This window comes from Salpingoeca rosetta, assembly GCF_000188695.1.
Source record: "Salpingoeca rosetta unplaced genomic scaffold supercont1.4, whole genome shotgun sequence".
NCBI classification, from domain to species: domain Eukaryota; class Choanoflagellata; order Craspedida; family Salpingoecidae; genus Salpingoeca; species Salpingoeca rosetta.
In genome coordinates, this window is record NW_004754930.1 from 1429677 (window position 1) to 1442333 (window position 12657).

General features: G+C 56.9%; 2 protein-coding genes across 2 annotated transcripts in view; both read left to right on the plus strand.

Annotated features, from left to right (window-relative positions):
* The window catches only part of PTSG_11716 (uncharacterized protein), a gene marked incomplete at both ends in the record, with an annotated part of 14265 nt that extends 7308 nt beyond the window's left edge, over positions 1–6957 (plus strand). The window contains 13 exons of the mRNA XM_004997298.1: positions 1–258; positions 572–1030; positions 1270–1453; positions 1627–1756; positions 2039–2304; positions 2568–2895; positions 3165–3562; positions 3963–4128; positions 4334–4576; positions 4925–5285; positions 5522–5714; positions 5978–6461; positions 6723–6957. The exon at positions 1–258 is cut by the window's left edge and continues 1533 nt beyond it. Of these exons, the coding sequence (XP_004997355.1) occupies positions 1–258; positions 572–1030; positions 1270–1453; positions 1627–1756; positions 2039–2304; positions 2568–2895; positions 3165–3562; positions 3963–4128; positions 4334–4576; positions 4925–5285; positions 5522–5714; positions 5978–6461; positions 6723–6957 (3705 nt within the window). The remainder of the gene's footprint in view (positions 259–571; positions 1031–1269; positions 1454–1626; positions 1757–2038; positions 2305–2567; positions 2896–3164; positions 3563–3962; positions 4129–4333; positions 4577–4924; positions 5286–5521; positions 5715–5977; positions 6462–6722) is intronic.
* Positions 6958–7093: 136 nt separating this feature from the next.
* Positions 7094–12646, plus strand: PTSG_01384 (uncharacterized protein; the record flags this gene model as incomplete). The annotated part of the gene is made up of 15 exons (XM_004997299.1): positions 7094–7177; positions 7623–7685; positions 7844–7900; positions 8148–8208; positions 8318–8420; positions 8655–8751; positions 8916–8985; positions 9153–9335; positions 9590–9685; positions 9889–9999; positions 10150–10268; positions 10463–10578; positions 10826–12240; positions 12386–12463; positions 12636–12646. The coding sequence occupies 15 exons, from the start codon at positions 7094–7096 to the stop codon at positions 12644–12646; spliced, it is 2664 nt and encodes an 887-aa protein (XP_004997356.1).
* Positions 12647–12657: the final 11 nt, after the last annotated feature.

The window sequence follows — 12657 nt, forward strand, 5'->3', positions numbered from 1 at the left end:
AAACACCTCTCTGTGCAGTATATTTGCGCGGGCGTCACCATTGACAGCGTCGACACGTGCAAGCCCGTATCCGCTTGTCCGCCGCTGTGGGAGGAGGTTGTTGCCCCAACCCCTTCCAGTGATCGGGAGTGTGCGCCGTGTGCAGATGATGGCAGCGAGTACTTTCACGTGGCCACAGGCATGTGTGCGCCAGTCACGCACTGCCTCGATGATGATCAGTATGAGGCCAAGCCGCCCACCGCATCATCTGACCGCGTGGTACGTGCCAACATGCAATGTGCGTGATGCTGTAAGTGAGGGTGTGATTGTGTGTGCGTGTGTGGGAGGGAGAGAGATAATGTGTGTGTGATTGTGCGTGTGTGTGTTTGTGTGTGTGTGTTTGTGTGTGTGTGTGTGAGAGTGTGCGTGTGAGTGTGTGTGTGTGTGTGTGTGTGTGTGTGTGTGTGCGTATGAGCATACATGGCTGCAATGTCCTTCCCCACCCCCTTTGTTCCGCCCCGCCTGCTCACGAGTACGTGCCCTGGCTTTGGCGCCACATGTACACCACGCTCAACGCGACTGCTGTTTGCAGTGTTTGTCCCAACAAGCGTGTACGGAAGGCCAGGAGTTTGAGTCGGTTCCCGCCTCGGCCGCCACAGATCGTGTGTGCTCCAAGTGTGATGTCTGCCCTGACGACCACAGGGAAGTTGCACCGTGCACGCTGACGTCTGACCGACGCTGTGAGGCGTGCGGTACGTGTGATGGCGGCCAGTTTGAGGAGGTGCCATGCAGCGGCACGCAGCAGACAGTGTGTCGTGATTGCACGGTGTGCACACCCAGGCAATATGAGACATCGCCGTGCCAGCTACAGAGCGATCGGCAGTGCAAGGACCTTCACACATGTTCCAGGCGTGAATACGAAACAATCTCCCCGACAGCAACAACAGACCGCGCGTGTGCACGCCTGCAGGTGTGCGAGGACGATGAATTTGAGACTGTTCCACCCACCGCAACCACGGATCGAAAATGTCAAATCACCACCAGCTGCCGGGTATGTGTGTGTGCATGTGTGCTTGAGCGTCTGTGTACGCATGTGACTGTATCGGTTGGTTGGCTGCTGAATTAATTGCTTGCATTCGGTGTGTGGTCATGTGTGCACGATAAGAAGCATCATATCGCTTTGGAAGAAGAGCTTCATGCCACTTGCATTCTCTTGGCGACGCTGCCTACCTCACCTACTCATGCACGCACACACGCACACGCATGTTGCGTTACGGTGTATTCCATCAGCCTGGCGAGGTGCAAAAGTTGCCACCAACGGCAACGAGCGATCGGGTGTGCGATGTGTGTCAACCAGGAACTGTGGGTGCAGGTACTCGTTGTGTACCATGCAATCCCGGGACGTACGCCCCACTGTACGCAACCCAGTGCTTCCCTTGCGAAGCGGGCACGGCTGATACCGACAGCAACCCAGGTGCCGTCACGCATTTGTGTGCGCGGTTTGTGTGTGTGTGTGTGTCTGTGTGTGTGTCTGTGTGTGTGTGTGTGTGTGTGTGTGTGTGTGTGTGTCGCACACTTGATTTCTGATGCAGCTGCAGCGTTTTCTCTTGTTCTCATTTTGTCGTTTCCGACTTTGTCGTGGTGAAGGGTCGCCATGTACGCCCTGTGATGGCGTAACAACCTATCAGCCCAACCGCGGTCAAACCGCGTGCCTGCCGGTCTCAGAGTGCCCAGATGGCACAGAGGAAGCCAGCGCGCCCACCACGTTCAGTGACAGGTAGGGTCGGTGAGCTGCTCGCTCTCCTTCTTTGTTTGCCAGGTGATTGTGGGCAATGTTAATTATATTTGCTTGCATATCATGCGCACATGCATACAGTGCTTCACACTCACCAGCCATATCAACGCACACACACACACGCACACGCACACACACACACACACGCACACACACACACACACACACACACACACACACACACACACACACACACACACACACACACACACACACACACACACACACACACACACACACACACACACACGCATGCAACCACAGGCGGTGCCGCCGATGCCAAGCAGGGGAGGAAGTGCGCGAGAAAGATGATCCGGCGTGTCGCCCTGTCACAGACTGCCCTGCAGGCATGGTGGAGTCCCAGGCACCAACCAGCTCCACTGATCGTGTCTGCTCCCCGTGTGCCCATGACACGTTCAAAGTGAATGCGGGGCAAACGCCCTGCCGTCCTGTGACGGACTGTGCCCCTGGCGAATACGTCATATCAACACCAACGCCCACCAGTGATCGCCAGTGCCTCCCATGCGAAGGTGACTTTGTGCAATCAGCGTCGTTTCGTGTGTGTGTGTGTATTTGAGGTTGCAGTATTGGTGATTTACGTGTGGGTTTGTGATGTTGCGAGAGAGTGTGTGCGTGTCGACGTGCGCGTTGGGACACGTTGTCAATGTGTGCGTTGACGCCTGCGTGGATGTCTTGATGTGTGCTTGTACTTGTGCGTAGTCGTCTTGCATCTGAGGGTTGAGGGTGTTTAGAAGCGCGACGTATGCTGATAGCGAGTGCCCATGGGTTACAGATGGAACATTTTCGGACGCTCGTAACGCCCACGCGTGCCGGGAGCAGACTACATGCGAGCCTGGTGCTGAGTACCAGACGAAGGCAGCCACACCAACAACGGACGCCGAGTGCGAGCGCATCAGCACGTGCCGCCCGAACCAATACATTGCCGTCAATGCTACCCTGACCAGCGACGTTGTGTGTGAACTGTGCACGGTGTGTCCGTCCGGCCACACAACGGCACAGCGATGTGGGCGGTACTCTGACGCCAGGTGCCAGAACTGCGGCGAAGAGTGTGTGCTGGGTGTCAGTTACCAGCAGCGTCCTTGCACCGCGTCGTCCTCACGGTGCGAAGGAGAGAGTGTGTGTGCATCATGTGGCAAGACACACACACACACGCACGCACACACACACACACACACACACACACACACACACACACACGCTGTGGACGTCCTTGCATGCGTGTGATAGCTTGTGCGCCGAGGCAAGGAGAATGCACCATGTCTTGCTTGGTGTGGTGTTTCGCTGCTTCCTCCAACACTCCCCGCACTCAACGTTGGGCTGTTGTGCTGTCTTTCCGTGTGTATCACATTGCACCCTCTAATTACTGCAGAGTGTGCAAGAAGTGCACCCCGTGCAAAGCTGGCGTTGAGTATGAGGCACAGCCATGCACCTTGCACAACGACACCCTGTGCCGCCCAATCACAGACTGCGCAGCAGATGGCGCGCACTTTGAATCTCAGCCGGCCACCGCGAGCAGCGACGCGGTGTGCTCGTCCCTGATGCAATGTGATGCCGATGTGGAGTTTGAAGCAGTGGCGCCGACACCAACGTCAAACCGAAAGTGCGCACGCATTTCTCCCGAGTGCACCATTGGCAGTGAGGAGACGGCTGCGCCCACGCCCACCTCTGACCGCGTGTGTGTCCCTTGTCCTGCCGGCACAAGCTGGGTGGATGGCGAATGCGAGAGCTGCGCGCCCGGACAGGCAGCTCCAAGCACAGGCAACGCAGGTGCGACCGCTGTTAATAATTGTGTCCGTGGTGTCGTGTGCGAGAGAAGGAGAGAAAGTTTGTGCGTGTATGTGTGTTTGCAGGGTGCCGTTGCACAAAACACCCACACGACGTCCTTGCCGACCCCTCTCCCATACACACACACACACACACACACACACACACACACACACACACACACACACACACACACACACATACACACACACACACACACATCCACGCACTCATGCAAACGCTCATCCACGCACACATTCACAAACACACGCACTCACTCCCTCGCTCATTCACACACACACACACTCTCTCTCTCTCTCACACACACTCAAAACACACACACACACACACACACACACACACACATTCAAACGCTCATTGAACCATGCACTCTCATCGGCAGGTGCTTGTGCCGAGCGTGCGTGTCCTGCTGGGACTTTCAGCGCAAACCCAACAGAAGCGTGCACGCCGTGTCCCCTCAACTCGTACCAAAATGAAGAAGGCGCGACGTCGTGCAAGCCAGCCACCCCATGCAGCTCCGGAGAGGAGCCGGTTGTGGGCGTGACTAGGTATGTAAGCGCCGCTGTGGCGTGCCACTGCTTTGTCTGTGTGATTGTGTAATTGTGTGTATGATTGTGAGCATGTGTGGTGTTCGCAAATCACTGTTTTTGGTGACCCCCAAGCAAGTTTGTTGACTATTTACATCATCCTTCCACGCTCTTTTTCGCCTTCCTCGATCACTGTTTGTCATTCGACGCGTGATGTTGCTTGCAGGTTCCACGACCGGCAATGCAGCGCATGCAGGCCTGGGTGGTTCAGCCCAGGGAATGTCACCGCGTGCACCGCCCACACCGTGTGTGACGCTGGGCAGACGGAACTTGCTCCACCAACAACAAGTACTGACCGGCAGTGCTCGCCCTGTGCGACGGGGACGTTCAAGGCGGTGCCGGGTTCGCACACGTGCTCCATGCCCCGCACCTGCACAGCCGGCTACGAGGAGGCCGCGCCGCCAACATTGTCAGTGCGCTTACGGTGAAGAAAAGGGCGCGGTGAAAGTATCACGTGTGTGCGGGATCTTGCGTTTATGTGTGTGTGTGTGTGTGCGTATGCATGTGCGTATGTGTGCGTGCGTGTGCGTGTGTGTATGTGCGTATGCATGTGCGTATGTGTGTGCGTGTGCATGTGCGTATGTGTGTGCGTATGCATGTGCGTATGTGTGCGTGTGCATGTGCGTATGTGTGTGCGTGTGCGTTTGTATGTAGCTGCGCCTTTCGTGCACGACCCCCTGACTACACATTGACCTCACCTCCACTATGTTATGCTTCTCTCACACTCACCCGACCGCGCAACAAATGCCGCAAATAGGATTTCAAATCGCGTGTGCAGGGCGTGTGACAATGGCGTGACGTTCAAGGCCGACGCCGGTCAAGATACAACGTGCATCCCTGTGCGCATATGCGCAGCCGGCATGCAAGAGAAATACCCGCCCTCGCTGTCAACAGATCGTGAGTGCGAGCCGTGCCCGAGCGGAACGTTCAACCCAGATGGCGTCAACGTGCAGTGCCGCCCAGCTGCTGCGTGCAGCGCCGGTGACTACGAGCAGGTTGCGCCTACAGTGACCTCGGACGCAGTGTGTGTTGACTGCAACAGCCAGGATGGGTTTGATGATGACAGTGATCCCACCACGTCGTGCAAGTCAGCGTCCACCTGCGACCCTACAACAGAGGTATGGTCTGCATATGTTTGTACATGCGTGTGTGTATGTGCGTGTTTACTTGCTGTGTATGTTTGTACATGCGTGTGTGTACTTGCTGCGTGTGTGTGTGTGTGTGCTTTGTGCATGTGCGTTGCTTGTTCATGCGCACAAGTTGTTGATCGTCACTCACAACGCACGCCGCGCCCCTCCCCCCTCATGCATGCCGACTGTTTGCGTTGTTGTTGTTGCTGTTGTTGCACGGGAAGGTGGAGAGTGTGCCGCTGACACCGACGAGCGACCGCAGTTGCCACCGTTGCTCATCTGGAGAAACATTCCAGGCTGGCAACGACACGCGCGCGTGCGTGCACGTGCCATGCCCAAACTATGCCGTGGAAACAGCCCCACCGTCGGCGACCAGTGATCGTGTTTGCACCAGCTATATTCAGTTTGTGCTTGATGGTAAGCGCACTGGTGTGTGTACCTGTGATGTGGCACAGCGCATGCGAAAAAATAGACGAATGTAGCCGAATGCGCTGTACCCTGTTCGCTTCCACTCTGTTGTTTGAATTCATGGTTGATGATGCTCCTGTGCCTTCCAGCTCAACGTTCAGTCTGCCCCCTCCTGCTTCTTGTGTCTCTTTCACCGTCTGTCACACACACACACACATACTCACTCACACACACTCACTCACACCTGCCATTGGCCGTGTCATGCGTTGCAGAGGACTACGACGCGCTGATTTTGGGCCCCGAGGACGAACAGCGCTTGGCGCACACGCTGCGGCTGTGGCTGGCGGGCGTTGGTGCGGATGTCAGCCACATTCAGCGCATCGACGTGACCGCTGGCAGCATTGTGATGACAGTGGTGACCAACAGCGTGGAGGTGGCAGAGGAGGTGCTGTATCTCCGGTGTACCTACCCACCTGCGCTGCTGTTCAAGGGCAGCATGCATCAGACGCTCGTCAACTGCACGGGGGCCAATGCCACCGCCACTCCAGGAACGCAGGCCCCGGCCTCTTCCAGCGGCACGTCCACCAACAGCATTCAGGGCTGGACAATTGCCGTGATTGCGATTGCTGTTGCCGCGATTGTCGCTCTTGTAGTTGCGGTCGTGGCATGGCGTAAACGCCGCACGCGCAAGCAAGACCTCGACCTGTCAGCACACGAGCACCAGTCACGCGTGTCCTTCGAAAACCCCACATACATGTGCGTGCGTTGGCCGTGACTGTGGTTGCTTGCTGTGTAAGCTGCTGTTCTTAATTCATCTAGAATCTTGTCCACTCACGCACACACACACACACACACACACACACACACTCGCATACACACACACACACACACACACACACACACACACACACACACACACACACTCCTCTCTCTCTCTCTCTCTCTCTCTCTCTCTCTCTCTCTCTCTCTCTCTCTCTCTTTTCTCCCCCCCCCACACACACTCACCCTGACGCACAGGTATGCGCCGGATGATGATGGGACACCCGCGCACGTTGTGGGGTATGCAGATCCTGATCGTCATGGCATGGAGGAAGGCACTGGCATCTATGACCGGGTTGGTGCACTGGGCTTTGAGGAGGACACCATGCACCACCGCCATGGCCATGGGAGCGAGCAGCTGCCCGAACATGAGCACGGCTACATGGACGTCGCGCCAGCCGCGGATGAACCCTCAAACGACACCACAATTTGAGCCACTGCAAGTTTGGACGTTTCTCGAACTCTGTTGTTAATTTTCGCGCGTCGCGCTTGGTGTTGTTTTGGCGCCCGCCACTTCCTGCCACAAACACAACACGGCATTCCACCACACTGCACTCACACTGCACCCCATGATGGCTGTTCGACGCGGCTCGCAGCAGCAGCGCACGAGCAGCGAGTTCCTGCCTTGTTACACGAACCTCTGCGCTCAGCAGGTGTGCTGCTTTCCCTGTTTGAAGTGCTTTTGACTTCCCTTGTGTGTTGTTTGTTGTGCTTATTTGTTTGTTTGTTGGGTGCCGTTGTTACACGTCCCAAGGTTGCACCTTCTGTTACCCTCCTACGTGATGGAGTTTGTTACACGCTTGCCGTGGCTTGATGAACCGTGACAGTGCTTGTCATGAAAGACACGAGCGCAAGAAGGCCGGTGGTGTGCGGTGGTGGGCCATGGCGAGTCACGGGGAGCCCACTGAGAGACACAATGCAATCCATCCAACCCTTTGTTGAACCGGATACACTCGCACGCTAGCTTACGCGTGTACATGTGTGTGTGTGTGTGTGTGTATGCGTGTGTATGTGTGTGTGTGTGTATGTGTGTGTGTTTTGGTTCCGGTTGTGACCCCCCGCTTTTGTGTGCTTCTTTGCTTGCTTGACGTGAAACAGGGGGTGTGCCCAATCAACTCCATGCGCGCGCACAAGGCAAACATCACCAGCTCGTGTTTGTCGGTGAGTGTTTCCGTGTCAGACACAGGGTGCTGATGTGCATGCATACGGCTAAACCCTGCCTCGCGCATTCCCCAAGCGCACGCCGAGTGTTCATTTCCCCTTCCGTCCACCTTACTTCTTGTCTGTGTGTGCGTGTGTATGTGTGTTTTGCTCGACAGATCAAAGTGGATCGGTTGCAACCAGAGGACTGGTATCCGCTGCTGGACGCACTGAAGGTGGGCTTGTTGGCTGGCCAGTGGTCCTTGCTTCAGAGGGTGAGGGAAGGGAGCGTGTGAGCCAGGGGGTAAATGATGCTGTGACAGACAAGTAGGCAGACAGTCAAGATGCACACACACACACATGAGAACACACGCACACACACACACACACACACACACACACACACACACACACACACACACACGCACACACACACACACACACATAACGCTGCTCACACGGTTTGATGCTTTGCCAATGCAGTGCAACGCATCCTTGAAGACCGTGTCACTGCGCTCCATTTGGTTTCAAGTGCATCGGACAAGTATGTCATGCAAGGCGTGCATGCTCTTCATCACCGCTCCATCAGTGTTGGTTTGGTCCACACACCCACTATCTCTCCCCTGTGTGCTGGATGGATATGTGTGCTGCAGAGGAAGACGAGAAGGCGCGACGACAGAACCGTGGGCTACTGGCGCCACACCTCCGTCAACCACCCAGTATCCACAACTCTGATGCAACCTACGATCTTGCAAAGTGCGCACTTGAAGAAGCAGGACTTACAACCGTCGACAATCGACTGCGGTTGTGTGCACATGCCATCAAACAGCCACGCCACTGTTCATCACAAGCTCACGCGCGTGCGAATGTCTTTTGTGTGTGTGTGTGTGTGTGTGTGTGTGTGTGTGTGTGTGTGTGTGTGTGTGTGTGTGTGTGTGTGTGTGTGTGTGTGTGTGCGTGTGTGTGTGTGTGGTCACGTGAACACGACAGGGCGTTGAAGAGCATGCTACTGCAAAACAACTTTATCACCCGCCTAGAGCTCGTCGGTATCCCCTTTCGCCGCCGTGACCTGCGCATCCTCTCCCAGGTGCGCACGTATGCGTCATCACCTGGATCAGGCGCACATTCTCGCTACACACACGCACACACACGCACACTCATGTACACTCATGCACACACACACACACAATTAGCGAAGCTTTTTCACGCACTCACCCACGCCAATGTGCACGCGCATGTGTGCATCGACAGGGGATTGCGCGCGCACCACTGATGACTCTTCGCATCAGCGACTGTCTTCTCGACAACCAACACTGCGCAAGTGAGTACACTGAGGCTGCAACACACTCAACTACAAACCGAAATCGAGCACATTACTTAAGCAGCCCGCCTTATGTTGATACCCTCTTCCTCCTTGCCTATATTCTTTGAAGTCACTTCACTCACCCCAAACACCATGGCACTCTCGCCACCCTCCCGCGTCGCCAGTCCTGTGCGATGCGCTGCAGGTGTCGACGACGCTGGCAACGGTGGATTTGAGCCGCAACGCGTTTACCACGCGCGGGCTGCGACATGTGCTCGATGTCATCAAGTCACAGGAAGCAAACAGGGGCGCCACGGCATGGCACACGTCGCTTCGCGGCCGCCAGCCGGATATGCGCGTGTTTTCCGGTACGATAGACAAGCGTGATGCTGCTGCTGCTGCTGCTTCCGATGATGATGATGCTGCTGCTGCTGCATGATGATGATGATGATGATGATGATGATGATGATGATGATGATGATGATGATGATGATGATGATGATGATGATGATGATGATGCGATTGCTGTGCGACACACCGCATGTTGTTATGTTAACCCTTGTTTCCAACCCTCCTCTGTGCACCTGCACACACACTCACCCACACAACACACACAACACAGGCATTCTCAACCTGGACCTGAGCGACAATCCGCTGCTTGGCGATGAAGCCGTGGAAGAGCTGTACAACGTTCTCGTTGACGACCTCTGGCTTCTCCGTACGTCATGTTATGTCGTCTCATGTCGTGTCATGTCTCGACACACATGTGTTCGCGTGCTCAGCTGTTTGCCACAGGAGTGTTTTGTTGTTTCATCCTGCGCATGCATTTCTGTCAGCACGCTTGTCATACGCACACAGTCTGTCCCTTATTACCCCGACACTCACCTTCTCACACGCACCTACGCATCCTGTGGCGTTCAGGGCTGTCGCTGCGCGGGTGCGGAATCACCAGCGCGTCTGCGCATCTCCTGCACACACTCATGGCCAAAAACTCAAACCTCATCCACGTTGACCTGACGGAAAATCAGCTCTGTCAGTCCCCGCCTTGCGAGGCCGTGTCATGTTCTCGCAGCTTTCGTGTGCACGCACCCATGTCGTTGAGTCTGCCATCACGATCACACAAACACTCACAGGCACACTTACACACACACTGGCACACACACACACACTCATGCCTTACAGCGCAACTGACGCTGGACACATGTGAGCGGCACCTGGCGTTCAATCGCGGGGAAACGCGCAATCGTCCCTGGGAGGAGCACCAGATTGCTGCCAAACACAACTGGGCCGCACTGCACACTGTGAGCCACTCGCTCTTGTCCATTCGTGACTGTCCCTCGTGGTGTGTGTGTGTGTGTATGTGTGTGTGTGTGTGCGTGTGTGTGTGTGTGTGTGTGTGTGCGGCTGCAGTGTACTCTCGTTTCACCTGCGCCAGCAGCCATCCCATCGCGTTGACCCGTCTCCATATTGCTCCTCCTTCCTCGTTTCCTCGTAGGATTCTGCACACGAGACAAAACACGCAGCGCCCTTTGGCGCAACTACAGCCAGCAGGAAACAAGCCATCCCAAAGGCCAACAAGAAGAACCGCAAGAAGAACGCCAAGCCACGAAGGTGTGGTCTTCAGATGCTGCTTCTTGTACGCTCTTGCGCGCTGTGTGGGGGTTTTGGTGGGTGTTGCCGCGCGAGGGTTCGACTGCACGTTACCAAAGCGGTGCATGGCTGGTTTGTCTTGTCCTCCCTCGAGTCCTGCCATTGCGGTTCTCTCACGCCCCGCTCACCTTCCCCCACACATGTTCCCTTCTTCATCTTGCTTGTGCCACTGGCCCCTATATATGTGCACGCTCTCCTTGCACCGCAGACCGCAGCCATCAGTGCGAAGAGCAGCGCGAACGGGTCCTCGCTCGCGTGACCAGCGTGTGAACATCCGCACAGAGCGGCCGGCACAGCAGCACGCGCGGGGAGCAAACGGAAGAAGTGGGAGAAGCGGTGCTGCTGGACCCATGGCACGCCACTCCTCTCGCCACCACGTGCACCACGACCACAACCGCGACGACGACCACAGCAGAGACAGTGGCAGTGGCAGTGGCGGTGGTTATGCCCTGCCTCATCATCATCGTCGTCACCGTGGTGGCGGCGAGGAAGAAAGCGAAGGGCGGATGCGACAACGCGTTGAGCAGGAGCTGGTGGAGGAGATTCGCGCACATGCACGCGGCGTTGCGGGATCGGCCACCTCCACCGCTGATGATGGCGCCAGCGTGCCCGGGCGTGGTGCCAGCAGTGGGTACAGTGATGAGTTTGACGATGACGATCACCAACTGGCATCGGCCAAGGCGATGGTGAAGGGGCACGCCTTTCTTGCTGCCGACCGCGTGCACCACATCAGCAACGCAGGACAACGCGATGGTGCTCCCAACGCTTTCCCGCACACCACGGATACCGCATCAGCATCAGCAGCGGCGGCCGCAGCAGCGACAACAACGGCACCAGCACACCACCCGCCGCAACCTGATGGAGCACCTGCATTCGAGGGCGACGAACAGCTGTCGCATGCACGGCGATCCTCGCAACAGATGCTGACCAAGTACGGAATGCTGCACCGAGATGGCAGCAGCCGGCGCGGGGCTGCAAACGGCCAAGTGCTTGACCACGGCGTTGGTGCTGACGTTGGCGGTGTGGAGGGCGACGACGGCGACGTGTCTGTGAGCGTTGATCGCGAGTTGCATCATCTCGACGAGGCCGACCGCCGCATTGACGAAACGCTGGAGCATCTCGAGTCGGGACGGCAGCGCCTGCGCCAGCGGCTCGATGCGTCCTCCTCCCGCCTCTCGGACTCGCTCGCCAGCGTGCGCCGTCTTCTCCGCCAGCCCGTCGCCCCCACCCGCACCGGTACACGCGCGCGGGGCGTCGCTCACGATGGCGATGATAGCGGTCGCAATGATCGCCATCATGACCACCACGGCCGCCAGCAGCAGCGCACAAAGCACGGTGCCCGCGTGTCCGCACTGCCGTCGTCGTCCACGCGAAGTTCGGCGTCAGGCGCTGGCGACGACTCGTTTGATCGCCCCGCCCTCTCCCTACGCGATCTCAGGGCTGGACCGCCAACGCCGCAGCGCATGCACACGCACCATCGCCACTCGCACCGTGGTGGTGATGCCGGCAGCAGTAGTGGTGGTGGCACGGAGAACCACACCACCCAGCGCCAATCGCTGTCGCAGATTGCGCGACTGAAGAAGGAACTTCTTCGCATCTCCAGCGCAGGCGCCGCAGACTCTGGTGCGCTGTGATGTGCCTTTTTTTTTGTGCTGCTCTGTGATGTTGCGTGTGATTGCTGGGTATAGTCACTCGCGTGCTCGTGGTGTTGTACGATGTACTCACTACGTGTATGCGTGACGCAAAATGCGTGTGTGTGTGCGTTTAGGCGAAGAAGACGACAAGCTGATGGCCATTGAGGAGTCCATTCGTCGTCTCCATGGACTCCTGGACCGAATGTCCACACGTGAGTGTGCGTGCGTGCTCGTGCGTGTGTGCGCGCGTGTGTGTACGTCCATGCGTAGCTCTTTGCCTTTCTGTGCGCGTGTGTTCGTGACTGCGCATCTGTTCTTTCTGAGTTTCGTTGCCACCACCCTTGAACACCTCACCGAACCACGCTGTTTGCTTGTCATTGGCAGAGATGAGATGAGGTGATGAACG